Raw genomic sequence first — 21177 nt, forward strand, 5'->3', positions numbered from 1 at the left:
CACCTTCAGTTCATATTAAATATGGATTTATAAAAATATTTAAACTATTTAAATTAGTAAATCTGGTGTAGTAATCCTGGGATACTGTCAAGTTGTCAATTTTATATCAGCAGACTATAAAATCAATACATGTATACATTAGTGGCATGGTTACTTAATCTGACCATATAATCAATACATGTATACATTAGCATGGTTACTTGATCTGACCATGCAATCAATACATGTATGCATTAGTGGCATGGTTAGTTCATTTGACCATAAAATCAATACCCTTCCATATTAGTGGCATGGTTACTTCATCTGACCATACAATCATAACATGTATACATTAGTGGCATGGTTACTTGATCTGACCATGCAATCAATACATGTATACATTATTGGCATGGTTACTTGATCCGACCAAAAAATCAATACTTGTATACATTAGTGGCATGGTTACTTGATCTGACCATGTAATCAAAATACATGTATACATTAGTGGCATGGTTACTTGATCTGACGATGCATTCAATACATGTATACACTAGTGGCTTGGTTACTTGATCTGACCATAAAATCAAAACACTTCTACATTAGTGGCATTGTTATTTGATATGACCATGCAATCAATACATGTATACATTAGTGGCATGGTTACTCGATCTGACCATAAAATCAATACATGTATACATTAGTGGCATGGTTACTTAATCTGACCATAAAATGAATACATGTCTAAATTAGTGGCATGGTTACTTGATCTGACCAAGCAATCAAAACACATATACCTTAGTGACATGCTTATTTGATCTGACCATGCAATCAATACATGTATACATTAGTGGCATGGTTACTCGATCTGACCATAAAATCAATACATGTATACATTAGTGGCATGGTTACTTAATCAGACCATAAAATGAATACATGTCTAAATTAGTGGCATGGTTATTTGATCTGACCAAGCAATCAAAACACATATACATTAGTGACATGGTTACTTGATCTGACCAAGCAATCAATACATGTATACATTAGTGACATGGTTATTTGATCTGACCATGCAATCAATACATGTATACATTAGTGGCACGGTTACTTGATCTGACCATAAAATGAATACATGTCTAAATTAGTGGCATGGTTACTTGATCTGACCAAGCAATCAATACACATTTACATTAGTGACATGGTTACTTGATCTGACCGTGCATTTAATACATGTATACAACAGTGGCTTGGTTACTTGATCTGACCATAAAATCAAAACACTTCTACTTTAGTGGCATTGTTATTTGATATGAGCATGCAATCAATACATGTATACATTAGTGGCATGGCTACTTGATCTGACCATGTAATCAATACATGTATACATTAGTGGCATGGTTACTCGATCTGACCATAAAATCAATACATGTATACATTAGTGTCATGGTTACTTAATCTGATCATAAAATGAATACATGTCTAAATTAGTGACATGGTTACTTGATCTGACCATGCAATCAATACATGTATACATTACTGGCATGGTTACTCGATTTGACCATAAAATCAATACCCTTCTATATCAGTGGCATGATTACTTCATCTGACCATAAAATCAATACACATATACATCAGTGGCATGATTACTGGATTTGACCATAAAATCAATACATGTATACATTTAGTAGCATGGTTACTTGATCTGACCATGCAGTCAATACACCAATACATTTGTGGCATGGTTAATTGAACTGACCATGCAATCAATACAAATATACACTTATGGCTTGGTTACTTGATCTGACCATGCAATTCATATGTGGATACATTAGTAGCTTGGCCACTTGATCTGACCATGGTATCAATGCACTTTTTCAATAGTGGCATGGTTGTCTTGTCCTAGCATGACATCATACACAACAACTAAGGCTGATTCTATGGAAGTAATACAGTCAGTAATTTTGAACTCTAATTCTTCATTAATTTTTATAGTAAATTTTGGTAATTTGGCTGGAGTAAATTTTAGCAGAGAAAATGATTTTAATCTGCAGATCATGTCCATCAAAAGGCAAGATTAATTACCATTTTGAATGTTTTCTCTGTTAAAGACCTTGAAAAACTTGGATTAAGTTTATAATGTTACATCACAGGAAAAAAATCCTTTATTTCTACTTAACAGAAGGTTGATCTTTGTCAGTGTTCTCCTACAATGATCTAATGTGAGAGAATAAAAAAGTTGTTTGGTAAGATTCAGCTTAATTTAGTTACTGGAAGTCTCAACTGTCAAAGATTAATTTAGTTATTGGAAGTCTCAACTGTCAAAGATTAATTTAGTTATTGGAAATCTCAACTGTCCAAGATTAATTTAGTTACTGGAAATCTCAACTGTCAAAGATTAATTTAGTTACTGAAAGTCTCAACTGTCAAACATTAATTTAGTTACTGGAAGTCTCAACTGTCAAACATTAATTTAGTTACTGGAAGTCTTAACTGTCAAAGATTAGTTATTGGAAGTTATACCTGTCAAATATTAATTGAGTTCTTGGAAGTCTCAACTGTCAAATATTAATTAATTATTGAAGTCTCAACTGTCATAGATTAGTTTAGTTATTGGAAGTGTCAACTGTCAAAGATTAATTTAGTTACTGGAAGTCTCAACTGTCAAAGATTAACTTAGTTACTGAAAGTCTCAACTGTCAAAGATTAATTTAGTTACTGTAAGTCTCAACTGTCAAACATTAATTTAGTTACTGGAAGTCTCAACTGTCAAAGATTAGTTATTGGAAGTTATACCTGTCAAAGATTAATTTAGTTCTTGGAAGTTTCAACTGTCAAATATTAATTTAGTTATTGAAGTCTCAACTGTCATAGATTAATTTAGTTATTGGAAGTGTCAACTGTCAAAGATTAATTTAGTTACTGGAAGTCTCAACTGTCAAAGATTAACTTAGTTACTGAAAGTCTCAACTGTCAAAGATTAATTTAGTTACTGTAAGTCTCAACTGTCAAAGATTAGTTATTGGAAGTTGTACCTGTCAAAGATTAATTTAGTTCTTGGAAGTCTCAACTGTCAAAGATTAATTTAGTTATTGGAAGTCTCAACTGTCAAAGAATAATTTAGTTATTGGAAGTGTCAACTGTCAAAGATTAATTTAGTTACTGGAAGTGTCAACTGTCAAAGATTAATTTAGTTATTGGAAGTGTCAACTGTCAAAGAATAATTTAGTTATTGGATGTGTCAACTGTCAAAGATTAATTTAGTTACTGGAAGTGTCAACTATCAAAGATTAATTTAGTTATTGGAAGTGTCAGCTGTCAAAGATTAATTTTGTTATTGGAAGTCTCAACTGTCAAAGATTAATTTAGTCATTGGAAGTCTCAACTGCCACGATTAATTTAGTTATTGGAAGTCTCAACTGTCAAAGATTTAGTTATTGGAAGTCTCAACTGTCAAAGATTAATTTAGTTACTGGAAGTGTCAACTGTCAAAGATTAATTTAGTTATTGAAAGTTGTTACTGTCAAGGATTAATTTAGTTATTGGAAGTCATAACTGCGGTCGTAAGGAAAAATATGATAAAAAAACTTTTAATTCTACAAAAATATATAAAGTTATCAGAGAAGTTAATGGCTTTTTAAAGCAAAGTTTCACTCTTATTCAATTAGCACCCCAGAGGAGTGGTCATAAGGTTCAAAAATATGTTCAAAAATAAAATATATAGAGAGATAGAGGATGTAGCGGAAACTATATTGCTTTAGAAGCTATTATAAATGATCAAAACTAATATCAGAAGTTGTTTATTAACTGAAAGAAGACAATTTATTTGTAACAACTCTGTGCACATATAAATTTTATAACCAATCAATAATAACTGGAGACTGGACTCTGTTATATATACATGTAAATAATAAGATGGGACCACACAGCAAAATACATTTAATAATGCAAGAATTTGACCTTATAGGTGTCTGATGAGAGAAGAACCCTACTCTTATAAAATATAGTTGGGAGGCTTTTTGAAAAAAAACAGGCAAGGTTTGATTAATTTTATACCATCAGACCTTTAATATATTACCAAGTTCCAACAATGACATCTGTTACAAATCTGATCATTGGCCTGTTTTCGTGACCATTCAATTTATTGACCAAGCAAAATGATGCGGTACAAGTTTAATAATAAGAAACCATGTATGTGTCGACTTCACTAAAAGTTGTACATCTCATACTACTGATCAATAGAAAATCAATAATGGTAATAATCAAGATAAAAATTAATTTTAATACAAACGATCACTTGTTTGGGGACACTTTAAAACTTATGATACAAAAAAGCTTTGTCTTACTCCTCTTTTGAAAAAAAAATGACCAAAGAATAAACTGGAGAGAAAGACAGTTTAAACAAAAATGAACAAAGAATAAACTGGAGAGAGAGATAAGAGCTTCAATTCAAATGTTTGTATGAACATGATATTATTTAAGATGGGCTAATGAGACTGGCATAATGAAAGCAAATCTAAACATTCTCCAAGAAGAAAAGTTAAAGGCATCATCTCAAGAGCAAAACCAAGATGGACAGGAGAGGGTGTGCAAACAAATAAATTCTCTTGCAACTGTAAGGAAAGGTTTTATGTTGAAACATGCGTATGTATGCTTATCCTTCATGATTGAAGTCAATTAACAGATCTGAATAGCATTAAATTGAAGAGAAAACCTTTTAGAAATACCTTGACTAAAGTCAAATTATTATTTTCATCTTAATGTTTTTGACTCTTTAAATCAATCTTGTTGCACCCTGTTTGCACATGAAAATAAAGAACCAGATGGGTCTCTCATTGCAAGAATACATATGCATTAAAAAGCATGAAAAGTATGTTTAAATGATTTTATTGTCAAATACTGGATTGACCTAGGACTTCTTAGGCAAGAGCCGTAAATAATGAATGAAATCAATTATCAGTTACACAAATCACAATTATTTCTAAGGAAGGAAAATCGTAATCTGCCTAAAAAAAAGATCAAAAACCCATTTAAATTTTGAATGTTGATTTGAAAACTGCGTATCAGACATCACAAATGGAATAAATAAGGTCTTATGATAAATAATAAGTGAAACAAATAAGTTTTATTCAAGAATCAATATATTGTTCAAGGTACACACATTTTCTATTTATTTAAAACAAAAAAGAACGTGACATCTCAGCACCTTTAGTCTTTTTTAATTTTGAAAAAGCATTTAACAGAATGGTCATTTATAGAAAAATCATTAGAAATTTTTTTTTATTCTTCCTATCATGAAATGGTTTCAAATCTTTTATCATGGTATATCTAGCTCTGTACTCAATAATGGATATTGCTCTCAATTTTTCCCTATCCAGCATGGGGTCAGACAGGCTGACCCCCTAACCTCGTATTTATTCAGAATAGATTTACTGTTATCATGTGCTGCTCTAAAAAATAATCCATACATAAACGATATAAATATCAACAACTCTGAATACAAGTCAATGCGCTTTTCATATTCTAGCTGCTTATGCTGTTCTACATTGGGGGTGAACTTTGACAAAACCCAGGTCATATGGCTTGGTGCTAAAGGGGGTTGTGGTGAAGAATGAAGAACAGCAAAAAACATATTGCTTGGAATCAGCCTGATTGTTTTACACAACTTGGAATTAAATTTGAGTTGAGCAAAAGCAGTACTAGTAATCTATACTGAGAAAATTGAATCAATTAAAACATTACTTGCTAATTGGTAATTTAGAAATCTAACCATGGTTGGAAAAATCACTGAAATAAAACATCTTGTTCTGTTAATGTTATTTCACTGTTTATGGTACTTTCAAGTTCTACAAAGGAAATCATAGAAAATCGTCAAATAATCTTAAAAACTTCCTCTGGTGTACAAAAAGTGATAAAATTAAATGACTCATTCAATGACTACCGTGATGGCTGACTGAAAATGTCAAACATTCAATCATTTTGTCATGCACTTGTGATTATATGAATTTTTGTTAAAAATTCATAAATCCTCTCAATCATTCACAACAGAATTTTCTTCTTATGGACACATTTGAAGATTTTGGATTGGACAAAATTTGTAAAGAAGGCCCCCACAAAGTTTCACATAAGTTAATACTTTTGGAAAAAAGTGTTTTTGCATGGTCAGAATTATATGACTACCTCACCATAATTCCTGAACAAATTTAAAAATGACACTCTGGTAGAATAAATATACTAATATAAACGATATTACAATCTTTTGGAAGGTTTAAAGTCTGTATATATTTTATTAACGACATAATAAAGATGGCATGATCCTTGCATATGAGTTCATACACAAATTTAATGTTGATATTACTTTTGTAAAATTCTGTGTAGTTCTTGATACAATACCAGAAGACTGGAAAAATAAAATCTGAAATAATAGAAAATTACAATGTCCACTATAGGAAAATATTAAATGTCAGGAAGCAAGACTAAACAACAAAATAATTGTATAAGGTATGTCAGAGAAAAATGAAATGGTCTCCACTTCAAATTTAAAAAAAACTGTTTTAAATACAAAGTATTCACATAATGATCAGGGAAAGAATATTGTGACTTCCCTTCTGTAATACTAATCAAACAGGATTTCTAAGTTTTCAATGCCACATTTTCCACAGAATCCTCCATACTAAAAGTGGAGTGTTTACAAAGACAATCTCTGAAACATCATTATATACCTTTAGTAATGAAACTGAAGTGATTTAACTACATTTATCTTTATATATCACTTTGAGAAAACAATATTGGAAAAAGGGTATGCTAGTTCTCAGATATCAAAATCATATTGACTTGCATTTTACAGGAGTCCATATTATCCGGAATAAGAAATTCACCAGAATTTTATACATATCCACATACACACACACACACACACTTAAGATGGCTTCTCATTGTTGTGGCTTCTGTAGAACAATGGCAGAAAAAGACAGTGGGTGATGATGATTCAATGACGTCTATTAAATAATTGGTAATATTTGTGTTTTATGTTTTTAATTACATGACTTAGTACCATGCTTGTTGAACTGACTGGGATTTAAATCCCCTGAATATAACTTATTCATGTAACAGGTCTCAATTCTCAATTCAAATAATCAAATTGTCTTTAAGAAATCACTTTCTTTAACTGTTTTGTGTTCATGCATACAATCTTCATTTATATGCAGAATTTAAATATATACAATACATAGTTTCTACAGACACTTGCAAATATACTACATAACATAAATTTCATTTTAAATACAAACTGTCAACTACTTGTAGATATTGATACACATTGTTGTACCTAGGTTGAGCCATCAGGGTACATTTTGTACACCTCTGTCCACCTTCTGAATCAGGATATGAAAATTTGCTAAATTTCGGTTTCAGGTGAGGGATGTCCCATCGGCTCATACAGGTGCAGCAATGTACATGTATGTTCTAAATTAAGAAGCAGATGATATATATATCAATTCATGAGTAGTGATAAGATTTTCAAGATGGCTGCTGTGACACTCATACTGGGTGTCCAAGTGGCACCATTTTCATTTTGGACTATCTTAACTGGATCAGTGTGTGTGTGTAATATGCTGCTGCATACCTCCAAGTAGTTTAGCAGGACTACTGATAATAAACCTGTGCTAAAGGACAGATGGAATTTTGAACAACTAGCAACTGGTACATGATCAGTAGAAGAAAAATTAAGACCATAGAAATGCTACTTATCAAACAGGGAACCGAATTGAATACACGTGTCTGTAAAAACACCTATTTCTGGCTGTCACATCTTTATCAAAATAAATTATCAATCTCATGGCAATTTTTTCCCCCTTAAGTAAGCTCTAAATTCATGTACATCTACTGAGAGCCACCATTCTGAATTACATTTGCATTACAACTGTGCTTAAGGTGTTTCAATTTACAAATGAACTAAAATTAGTTGCTAAATTATTTTGCAATTTAAATTATATTTTGAAAAATATGCAATTTTTCTATGGCCTTCATTTTCAGTAAGTGACATGGGTATTTTAATTTAGTGAAAAGTCCAACTTATAACAGTTGTGGTAAAAACAAAATTATACCAGATGTGTATACAAGGATAAAGGATTAAATTAGAACTTCATTCCCCTTGTTTTAAGTTGTTAAATTATTTCCTTTTGAGGTATAAGTTTTTACTAATGTTTTGAAAAAAAACTGTACAACAGGTCAAGATATCATGTAGTTACTCACTGGACTATGTGAATTCAAGATGTAAAATAGGTCAATATATCATACAGTTACTCACTGGACTATGTGAATTCAAGATGTATAACAGGTCAAGATATCATGTAGTTACTCACTGGACTAAGTGAATTCAAGATGTAGAACAGGTCAAGATACAATGTAGTTACTCACTGGACTATGTGAATTCAAGATGTAGAACAGGTCAAGATATCATGTAGTTACTCACTGGACTATGTGAATTCAAGATGTAGAACAGTTCAAGATATCATGTAGTTACTCACTGGACTATGTGAATTCACGATGTAGAACAGGTCAAGATATCATGTAGTTACTCACTGGACTATGTGAATTCAAGATGTAGAACAGGTCAAGATATCATGTAGTTACTCATTGGACTATGTGAATTCAAGATGTAGAATAAGTCAAGATATCATGTAGTTACTTATTGGACTATGTGAATTCAAGATGTAGAATAAGTCAAGATATCATGTAGTTACTTAATGGACTATGTGAATTCAAGATGTAGAACAGGTCAAGATATTCATGTAGTTACTCACTGGACTATGTGAATTCAAGATGTAGAACAGGTCAAGATATCATGTAGTTACTCACTGGACTATGTGAATTCAAGATGTAGAATAAGTCAAGATATCATGTAGTTACTTATTGGACTATGTGAATTCAAGATATAGAACAGGTCAAGATATCATGTAGTTACTCACTGGACTATGTGAATTCAAGATGTAGAATAGGTCAATATATCATACAGTTACTCACTGGACTATGTGAATTCAAGATGTAGAACAGGTCAAGATATCATGTAGTTACTCACTGGACTATGTGAATTCAAGATGTAGAACAGGTCAAGATATCATGTAGTTACTCACTGGACTATGTGAATTCAAGATGTAGAATAAGTCAAGATATCATGAAGTTACTTATTGGACTGTGTGAATTCAAGATGTAGAATAAGTCAAGATATCATGTAGTTACTTACTGGACTATGTGAATTCAAGATGTAGAACAGGTCAAGATATCATGTAGTTTCTCACTGGACTATGTGAATTCAAGATGTAGAATAGGTCAATATATCATACAGTTACTCACTGGACTATGTGAATTCAAGATGTAGAACAGGTCAAGATATCATGTAGTTACTCATTGGACTATGTGAATTCAAGATGTAGAATAAGTCAAGATATCATGAAGTTACTTATTGGACTGTGTGAATTCAAGATGTAGAATAAGTCAAGATATCATGTAGTTTCTCACTGGACTGTGTGAATTCAAGATGTAGAATAAGTCAAGATATCATGTAGTTTCTCACTGGACTGTGTGAATTCAAGATGTAGAATAAGTCAAGATATCATGTAGTTACTTACTGGACTATGTGAATTCAAGATGTAGAACAGGTCAAGATATCATGTAGTTACTCACTGGACTATGTGAATTCAAGATGTAGAACAGGTCAAGATATCATGTAGTTTCTCACTGGACTATGTGAATTCAAGATGTAGAACAGGTCAAGATATGTAGTTACTCACTGGACTAAGTGAATTCAAGATATAGAACAGGTCAAGATACAATGTAGTTACTCACTGTACTATGTGAATTCAAGATGTAGAACAGGTCAAGATATCATGTAGTTACTCACTGGACTATGTGAATTCAAGATGTAAAATAGGTCAAGATATCATGTAGTTACTCACTGGACTATGTGAATTCAAGATGTAGAACAGGTCAAGATATCATGTAGTTACTCACTGGACTAAGTGAATTCAAGATATAGAACAGGTCAAGATACAATGTAGTTACTCACTGTACTATGTGAATTCAAGATGTAGAACAGGTCAAGATATCATGTAGTTACTCACTGGACTATGTGAATTCAAGATGTAGAATAAGTCAAGATATCATGTAGTTACTTAATGGACTATGTGAATTCAAGATGTAGAACAGGTCAAGATATTCATGTAGTTACTCACTGGACTATGTGAATTCAAGATGTAGAATAAGTCAAGATATCATGTAGTTACTTATTGGACTATGTGAATTCAAGATATAGAACAGGTCAAGATATCATGTAGTTACTCACTGGACTATGTGAATTCAAGATGTAGAACAGGTCAAGATATCATGTAGTTTCTCACTGGACTATGTGAATTCAAGATGTAGAATAGGTCAATATATCATACAGTTACTCACTGGACTGTGAATTCAAGATGTAGAACAGGTCAAGATATCATGTAGTTACTCATTGGACTATGTGAATTCAAGATGTAGAATAAGTCAAGATATCATGAAGTTACTTATTGGACTGTGTGAATTCAAGATGTAGAATAAGTCAAGATATCATGTAGTTTCTCACTGGACTGTGTGAATTCAAGATGTAGAATAAGTCAAGATATCATGTAGTTACTTACTGGACTATGTGAATTCAAGATGTAGAACAGGTCAAGATATCATGTAGTTACTCACTGGACTATGTGAATTCAAGATGTAGAACAGGTCAAGATATCATGTAGTTTCTCACTGGACTATGTGAATTCAAGATGTAGAACAGGTCAAGATATGTAGTTACTCACTGGACTAAGTGAATTCAAGATATAGAACAGGTCAAGATACAATGTAGTTACTCATTGTACTATGTGAATTCAAGATGTAGAATAGGTCAAGATATCATGTAGTTACTTACTGGACTATGTGAATTCAAGATGTAGAACAGGTCAAGATATCATGTAGTTACTCACTGGACTATGTGAATTCAAGATGTAGAACAGGTCAAGATATCATGTAGTTACTCACTGGACTAAGTGAATTCAAGATATAGAACAGGTCAAGATACAATGTAGTTACTCACTGTACTATGTGAATTCAAGATGTAGAACAGGTCAAGATATCATGTAGTTACTTACTGGACTATGTGAATTCAAGATGTAGAACAGGTCAAGATATCATGTAGTTTCTCACTGGACTATGTGAATTCAAGATGTAGAACAGGTCAAGATATGTAGTTACTCACTGGACTAAGTGAATTCAAGATATAGAACAGGTCAAGATACAATGTAGTTACTCACTGTACTATGTGAATTCAAGATGTAGAACAGGTCAAGATATCATCTAGTTACTCACTGTACTATGTGAATTCAAGATGTAGAACAGGTCAAGATATCATGTAGTTACTGGACTATGTGAATTCAAGATGTAGAACAGGTCAAGATATCATGTAGTTACTCACTGGACTATGTGAATTCAAGATGTAGAACAGGTCAAGATATCATGTAGTTACTCACTGGACTATGTGAATTCAAGATGTAGAACAGGTCAAGATATCATGTAGTTACTCACTGGACTATGTGAATTCAAGATGTAGAATAAGTCAAGATATCATGTAGTTACTTATTGGACTGTGTGAATTCAAGATGTAGAATAAGTCAAGATATCATGTAGTTACTTATTGGACTATGTGAATTCAAGATGTAGAACAGGTCAAAATATGTAGTTACTCACTGGACTAAGTGAATTCAAGATATAGAACAGGTCAAGATACAATGTAGTTACTCACTGTACTATGTGAATTCAAGATGTAGAACAGGTCAAGATATCATGTAGTTACTCACTGGACTATGTGAATTCAAGATGTAGAACAGGTCAAGATATCATGTAGTTACTCACTGGACTATGTGAATTCAAGATGTAGAATAAGTCAAGATATCATGTAGTTACTTATTGGACTATGTGAATTCAAGATATAGAACAGGTCAAGATATCATGTAGTTACTCACTGGACTATGTGAATTCAAGATGTAGAATAGGTCAATATATCATACAGTTACTCACTGGACTATGTGAATTCAAGATGTAGAACAGGTCAAGATATCATGTAGTTACTCACTGGACTAAGTGAATTCAAGATACAGAACAGGTTAAGATGCAATGTAGTTACTCACTGGACTATGTGAATTCAAGATATAGAATAGGTCAAGATAGCATGTAGTTACTCACTGGACTAAATGAATTCAAGAAAAGATGGGCCAAACCCAGCACTGTGGTACCCCTAATCTATGGGAACAAGAAGTTCTCTTGCATGTCACAGTAAGCATTAATGAATTAAGTTACAGCATAGCAAATATTATACTCATATGATATGAAATTAAATTAAAATCCTAACATTCAAACAAATTCATAAGATCAAGACATGCACCATTATTTGTTGTTTAGATTTCCAGTATGAACCAAAGATGATTTTCCAAATGGAAATTTATTTCATCCCTGTGCTTTAAAGTCAAACAAAGATTCTCAGAAACAAGACCTAGTGGATGTCACAATATAAATGAAACCTGTACAATCTCAAAGTTTCTACATGCATTCCACCACTATATACGCCACTTGTCCACAAAGGACATAATTCTGTGGTCCTTCTGTTCATGTTCTTTATAGACAAGTTTCATTGCATTTCTTGGGACTGTTTGCTTTCTTGCAAAAATCATTTGTATTAGGAAATCTCTCAGGAATATAGTCCGGCTCATCCTGCAATCTGTCCCTAACTACGCTACAAACTTCCTCTTCAAAAGCATTCTGCAGTTCAGTATTTTCTGCAGCTTCATTGGTTAAATTTTCCATACTGCTTATTGGTTCAACCCCTGCTGCAGCCACTGCTCTTCGAATTGAGTCTGGGAGAATTTCAGAAGCACTGCCTAGATTTTCAGGCCGATCTTGAGTCATCAACTAGAAATGAAACAGACCTTAAATCAGTTGTGTTTACTATACAGTGCATTTGTTTAAGTTTATTTCCAGTCATCAACTTAACTCAGGGTTGCGTATTTCATACAGTACATTTATTCCAGTTTATCTTGATTCATCAACAGAAAATAAAATGAAGGTTAAATCAGTGATATTTTTTTATACAATGTATTTGTTCTGATTAATTTTCAGATATCAACTGAAAATAAAATGGAGGTTAAATTAGGGCTGTTTTTTTATACAGTGTAGTGGTTATGATTTATCATGAGATATATAAAATGGAGGCTAAATGAGAGCTTGATTTATAAGAGTTCTTGTTCTGGATATAAAGTACACTTCCAAGACTAATCTTGCACACAAAAACAGCTAATGTAAATCCCTGTCCAGTACAGAACACTAATATACACTACCAATCAAGTGTGGCCCCAGCAGTAGTACCTTTCAATCAATGCAATAAATTCCACTTACAAAAAACCAATCAACTGTGGCCCCAGCAGTAGTACCTTTCAATCAATGCAATAAATTCCACTTGCAAAAATCTCTTTAATCTGACAACTCAGTAATATCATCAATCTTACTGAAACATTTGTAAGCTCATAAAATCTGGAAAATGTATTCGGTAAGGTTGTAAAGTCAATTTGGCATTGAGAGTGATGAATATACATATAAATAACACCAAACCCATAACTGGAGTGGCATCCCTCTTACAGAACAACTCAGAAGGCTGAAGGATTGTGGTGATCATGCACTTGACACATTGGTGTTACACTATCATGCATAAGAAAATTTTAGGACACACTTATGTTACACTGAGCATGCATAGGACAAACTTGTGTAATACTGAGCATGCATAAAAAACAATTGCATTAGACTGACCATGCATAGGACCTACTTGCACTCACTGACTTGTGTATAGAACACACCTGTATTACAGATTCATGCATAGGACACACTGGTTTAAACTTGTTCATGCATAGGACCTGTTCGTGTTACACTGATTATGCATAGGACACACTGACTTGTGCAAAGGAACACACTTGTGTTACACTATTCAAGCATAGGACACTTGTGTTACACTGGTTCATGCATAAGATACACCTGTGGTACACTGCTACGTACTCGACAGACTGAGGTTACACTGACTCATGCACAGGACATGAGTCTCTTGCACAAAACACATTTATGTTATGCTGACTCATGCATAGGACACTTGTGCTACACCAACACATGCATCTGACACAGGTGAGTTACAATGACTCATGCAAAGGACACACTTGTGTTACACCGACTCATACACACCTCCTTAAGCGTAAACTTCAATCTGTGTGCATACCTTGTAAGAGTTCACTTACAGAGGAATACATTCTTGTCAAGTGAATTGACTTCTACTCTGTGAGACAGATGTTCTTTTATGGGTGTTATAATTTGTTTACCTTAAATTTATATTTTATTTCATATACAATTAAAACATTCTGCACATATTTACCATTCTTGGAATTTTTTCATCAAGTTTTGTAAACATCAGAAATGAACAAACAATGCAAAATTTTAGAAGAATCAAGATCATATGTGGCAGGAACATAAAATATGGATTTATTGTGATACAAAATGGACACAGCTGCCATCATTATCTGTGATTATAATTTGCTTCTCGGTTATTTATTTTTTTAAACTAATAAATTACATGGCTGTAAATTTTTTCCCCCATCACCTATTCCAAACATGTAAGCTATATATTCCAAATCTAAGAGAAAGCATGGTAATTTATATAAAGTTTCCACCAATCTAAATCTGCATTAAATACTAATTAGCTTCTGTATGAAACTTTTACTGATGTGTTTTATCTAACCCACAGAAGGCTGCAGACAAACGTTTTCACAAACCAACAATGGCCAAGCCCAAGACACCAACCCATGTGGACAGAGGTGAGATGGTAGTGATTGCTAAAGGTGAGCACTTCTGACCACCTGGGGATCCTCAGAAGCAATTTAGTACTAATTAGCTTCTGTATGAAACTTTTAGAGCTGTGTTCTATTCATTTATTGAAAATATAGCCAAAACCAAAGCAACTTGGATGGCTAACCATCACTAATCTCCATGTATTTTATATATCAAATAGCTGGAACATTTAATGGTTGAGAAATTTTAGTAATATGCCAACCTCTGCGTCAGGGACGGATGGGTACCTACCTGGATATATGGAAATCCAGCCAGGTTTTGCACAACTTGAAAAAACGTGGCCCAGCTGGGTTTTAAATATTTCATCTTGCTGGGTCAGGTCCACCCCATAGAAATAATACATTTTTTTTAAATAATACAACATTGTTTCATTCTTCACTGGGTGAGAGAGGTGGTGGGGAAATTGGACAAAATTAGAGTGGAGAAACCCAATCCAGTAAAACTGACCCTACTCTGAGTGGATCTCAAATATGAATACCATCAAAATTTATCACTTCAATTATTTATAAACTGTCTACATCAACAACTGTTAAAATTAAAATCTCCTACTGGCAATACTGGCTAACACCAACACATACATGTATCACACCTCTGGTTTGTAAGCTCTAGGTTACGATCTGTCATGATTGCATACAAAGGGAAATGTAGGGGACTTGCTTATTTCTTTTTGCACAGAGGGCTGTTTAGGAAGATTATTCATTTCTAACTTTGTTTTAAAGTTACTACACGTAACTAAATTCTTTTCAAAACAGTACATAAACACAATTCACATTTCCAAATATTGCTATGAGAAAACTGTTTATGCTTTGCAATATTTCTTGACATGATCTTTATTTCTCCAACATAAAAACATGAAATGTCATATACAAGTGGATGAAGCCTTGTGCGTTCTTTCTTATAAAAATGTACTTATCATGAGTAGTGATTCAATAACAAAGGACTCCGGATACTAATTTATTCCACGTGACATAAGTATTAACTATGGTTTATGAACCAATTTTATTAACAAAAAATTCTAAATTTGCAAAACTATCGAAATATTGATGGAAGTTTATGTTATATTATGATGTGCTCTTTGTACGAAGTTGATAGTAGTTTGTCCTGAAAAAAACATTCTCACAGACACTTTCCTTACAGGTCACAAAAAATAAGGTTCTCAGGTTATCACCAAATAATGTGTCAAATCATATTCGTGTAGAGTTTATTAGTTTGATTTTTTTCAACACAAACTTACTGTGCATGCAAATGCTGAGCTTCAATGTAGGTGCTATTGCATCTTATTAGACTAAGCTCAGTAGACAGGTTGTTTCTTTTTTCTTCCCTTGATTTTTGAGAATCTCACAGCGTAAAGCCCATGAACTAATAAACAAATATGTATTGCAGACAAGAAACAGTAAATATTTTTGTAATGAATGTTTCTCTGATATACTTACCTGATCACATTAATGTTTGGAAATCAGCCACACTAACTCTCAAATCTAGCTATCTCAGAAAGACAAAAAGTGTCTCTTTACAGTTGATGTGTCATAAAAACAAAGGAAAAAAACTCTTACTTTCTCTTGCCACCAGTAAGTGACTTCTGTTGTTTACCAGTTTAAGCTGAGCAATAGATAAATAAGGATGCTTGCAGAAGGCATGGGAATGTTTAAAAGTAATAAGATAGGGTAAGTATTCTCAGTGAAATTAGTTTACTATAAAATGAACTTTATCCATTGAATACATTTCCTGGTCACATTAACATTAGGAGAAGGGTTAAGAGGAGGAGGATAAAATGCATGCACATCCAACCTCTACCACTGGCATCAAAGGAAAGATTGTCTCAATTCCCTCAAAAATGGATAAACCAGACTCCTAATCTGACTGCAGCACAACCAATGGTCATGTAATGTGTGAAGACAACACTCAGATAATGAGAACAGAGTGAATTTTAGTTACTTAGCAAATAACAGGGCAAAAGTACTACACCCACACCAGTGAGGATATTCTGCCATCCTCATATGGGTCTGGTTGACATCTGAGCTGAAGCAAATGGACCCACTAGATTCTGTTTTCAGGTATGTGACATTAGATCTTGGAGATACAAACTCAAGCAGGTTAACTGTGCATGCCATCCAATAGCTTCTATTAATCTGTTCAAAACACTGTATTTGAACACAAGACTTGGCAAGACAAATCTAATACCATTACTGGAGATCCTCAGAAGATATTCTGTGACAATTTAGAATATGCCAATTGTTATTAACCACATCTACCAATATGTCAGGGTCTAAGGGAAATCTCCCAGCATATCCAAATAGTGCGAGAATGGTCCAAGGTGGGAAAAGGGCAAAACCATCCTTCAAAGCAACTGTGATGTCATCACTTGAATTAATCTCCTCTTAAGCGTATCCAGGAATTTGTTAGATTGGTGCACTAAGTTGTCTGCCTTTATCTACCCAGATGTGACTGAAGCCAATGCCCCTTTCCAAGAAATATTTTGATAGAGGTTTGACATTAAATATCCCCCACTATACTCAGGGGGACACATTTGACTACTACACTGGAATTTGCAAATAATTAATAATGCTTTTTTTTCTTTACAGCCAGCCAGTTGTTGTAAAAATTTGATTACATCATTTACTTCTTGTTTCCAACATTTCAATTGGCTACCTATAATATCAGACATGTTTGCTAAAGGTATTAGTGATGCAGTCCTTAGGCCAAATGTACTAATCCTCATTTGGCCATTGTGGTGATTTGAGTTTGAGACCCCTGCTTAAAATAATGCCCTCCAGTGTTTACGATTTCTTCTTCCTATCTCTTGCCTTCAGACTTTTCCACATGGCTGAAGACCAAGTTTTCTCTGACTAGGTACCATAAACATTACAATGCGATGCTGAGTTCAACTTATGGCATTTAAAGCAATTAGTTGCCACTGTGTTCTGAAAAGTCAACAAATGACATTTTGTTCTTTTGGGTTTCATGCCATTTTCAGCACATGATTGGTTATATATGGCAGCCTGTAAATTTGGTGGTGACAATACTCATGAAAACCTCAGGAAGAACTACATGCCCATCGAAAGCTACTGGCACACTTTCTCACATACCCAGATTGGCCGTGCCCAGGAATCAAACAAATGCCGGCTGAGGTGAAATGTCATTGATCTGTTAAGGCAAGTACTTTAGACCACTCAACAAAATCTGGCCCTAATGACGTCAAATGGGAAACCAGAAAATTTAAATAAATAACTATAACTAAAATTCTACCAATATTTGCAGTACATAATACAGCCTGTGTGAATGGTGTGTTGTTGTTAATGTTTTTCTCGGTTTAATGCCATTTATTTGGCACATGATAGGCTATATATGGCAGCCAGTATATATGGCACAGGAAGAACCCTGCATGGTGTGGATACTGTGTTTGACTTACTTGGTCTGAAAGCTAAGTCAACAAATCTAAACAAAATATGAAAAATCATTCACTGAAAATCATGAAGAAATTTACCAGTCCTTTGCAAAGACCTACAAATGCCACCACTGCTGAAGGATGGATTTGCTTACTGAAGATCTGGGATCTGTACAATGTACACTGATTATACTGACTGTACTAAAGATAAAGCATAAACTGGTCAACAACAGCACTCACCTAAAGGTGACAAGGGGAAATAATGGGCAAGAGTTTCTGCCTTTTGTCTATATGCCATATCGATGGGTATGACTAAATTTCAATCTTTCTGAAACTACAGGATTTGAGAGGTAGCACAGCTTATTTCCCAACATTAATGTGAATAGGAAATGTATTTGATGGAGAGACGGCTTTCACTTCTGACTCACCCTTCTTCTCTTGGGTGGTATTCCCTGAAGATAGGCATCACTATGAGGGTTTTGTGGCCTCTGTTGTCTTTGTCTCTGTATATCACGTGTGATCACTGGAACCCAATCCTAAAAAGGTGAAAAACAGAAGATACTTTATAATTTATACTGCATCTTTTAAGAAGTCTAGGCTTGGTTCTAATGACACCTGCTGAAGACAAGACTAATAATCTGTACTGACTCTTTTTTTCTCTCAGAGTTTTCAATGACTTTTCATCTCAAAAATCCTACTTGCAACACAAATTACTCAATATATTAATATTACTTAAAGGTATTTGTCACTGATTGCATAAATCGATTAAGTAACTAGAAGTGTCATGTGTCCCCACCAAAATCTTATTATATAACCTCTTCCCATTTTCTGAGTGAATTACATACTCAAAATTAAATTCTCTCCTCAAAAATGACAAAATTATTAAAGTTGTAAAATTGTGTCTTTATATATTTAATTTAAGAACATCATGACAAAATTATTTTTTGTAAATAAAGTCATGGGATTTTCAAAGGCAATCTCTTTTTTCAAGGACTTTACAATATTATACAAACAACAGACTCAGAAAAGAATCAAATCATTAAAGAACTTATTTACACATAAGCACAGCCCTAGAAAGTCTGAGTGAATACTTCGTAACATTATAATATGTATATCTTAAAGTCCAAAGCCTTGAAAATATTCACAATCAAAGATGAGAAAATTGATCAATTATGTCCATTAATTTCTTAAAGACTTTCTCCAAATTTTTTAAACTTTTGCTCCAAAAGTAAATCATTAAGGTCTCAAACAATGTGGCTTTGCAGAAGAATAAATATATACTTTTTCATTTTTTAAATAAACTTTAATTTGTACACATGTTGGATTGGAAAAGCAGATTAGAAAAGCATAAATTAAATTTAACATGCTTCCGATTCCTATATGGTTCATTATTTTTCCATGGTCAAATGCCTTGTTACAACATAAGAAAAACAACTGATAGATTAAACATTAGAACAGCTGGTTGCGTTGATTTGTTCAGATGTAGTTTCTTTATTATATCTTTCCTTTTTTCCAAACTGTGATGAGTAAATGAATCTTTCTGATGCACTGAAGTAGGATGGGAAATTTCCACCCTAGGGTCAGAATTCTGCATCAGACCCAAGTCAATATGGCATATTGTAAATACTAATGCAACTTTAGAATAGCAAAACACCCACTGAAAATGTCATCCTTAGATACAGCATATCAAGTTTACATGGAAAACTACAAATGATGTTTCAATACATATCTGCATTCAAAGAACACTGGCCCAAATTGTCACAGAATTAGGGAAAAAAAATAACTTGTTTTGCCTTAGAACTATCTGACTATTTTTCGTTGCACAGGCGTACAACGTTATCTAGGGTGAATAAGTGTTTTCCAGGTAAGCGACTGTACTAACATGTACCTTGATGGAAATTAGTTGCGACGAGGCACATTAAAAGCATGATATGCACGGGTATTTTACCCTGAGTAGTACTCACTCTCCAATGGATTTAAGCAGATTAATTTATAACTGACACACTGGTCATTTTGGATCACGTCAAGGAGTGTACGCTCTCCACTATTCTCCAGCCATAGGGGTAAGTATTAAATTTATATTTCATTTGATATGTGAAGCTTATTCAGTTTGTTATTGTTGTTATTGTAGGGTTTAACGCCATTTTTCAGCACAAGATAGGCTATACATGGCGGCCAGTATAACTGGTGGAGGAAGAACCCCTGGAAAACCCTGGGAAGAACCACTGACCCACGAGAAGCTACTGACAGGCTTTCTCACGTACCAACGTTAGCCGAGGCTGAGACTCGAACTCACGCAGACAGAGGTGAGATGGCAGTGATCCGTAACGGTGAGCGCTTTAGACCACTTGGCCACTCAGGGCCCCTATTCGGTTTGTAATGTCATATTGTGTAATAATGCATTTATTACAACGCACATTTGAAACGTTGTGAACTTTGCTATTAGAGTTTAATATATTTGCATATATCTAGAGATTTTACAGAATCAATTATTATGACCAGTTTGGTTTTATTGTAGCTGTCTGTGACTATGACTAGAGCTGTCTGGAGTTTCCAGAGTATTTAGGGCTGCGTGATGTCGATACTTATGTATGTACGTATGTCTGTACATGTGGTGGAGCCACGGACGTAGACGTAACTAATTGGAGGGTGCTGTATGATGTCTGTACATGTGGTGGATCTGTGAAGAGGGCGAGCGGCCGATAAAAGTGTGCCAACCCAAGGATGCGGTGAAACTGTGCAGTTCATCAGAGTATGAATCGTACAACTGTACAAGGATCTAGAAGCATGTTTGGTCCACTTGTTGTTTCAAATGGGTGCATTTTTATGTTCGTAAGATTATTTTGAATCTTAGTTGTGTTCCAAGAGGT

The 21177-nt window shown here is 33.8% G+C and overlaps 1 protein-coding gene across 5 annotated transcripts in view; it reads right to left on the reverse strand.

Annotated features, from left to right (window-relative positions):
• Nucleotides 1-3757: 3757 nt before the first annotated feature.
• Nucleotides 3758-21177, reverse strand: part of LOC149780014 (large proline-rich protein BAG6-like) — a 105632-nt gene continuing 88212 nt past the window's right edge. For all 5 annotated transcript variants that reach the window (XM_089936754.1, XM_089936758.1, XM_089936756.1 and 2 more), the window contains exons 23-24: nucleotides 18736-18843; nucleotides 3758-12948 (exon numbers count right to left, since the gene is read on the reverse strand). In XM_089936754.1, coding sequence (XP_089792880.1) covers nucleotides 12655-12948; nucleotides 18736-18843 — 402 coding nt within the window. In that variant the 3' untranslated portion in view covers nucleotides 3758-12654. The remainder of the gene's footprint in view (nucleotides 12949-18735; nucleotides 18844-21177) is intronic.

The sequence above is a fragment of the Sinohyriopsis cumingii genome, chromosome 16, assembly GCF_028554795.1.
Source record: "Sinohyriopsis cumingii isolate HCF-2022 chromosome 16, ASM2855479v2, whole genome shotgun sequence".
NCBI lineage: Eukaryota > Metazoa > Mollusca > Bivalvia > Unionida > Unionidae > Sinohyriopsis > Sinohyriopsis cumingii.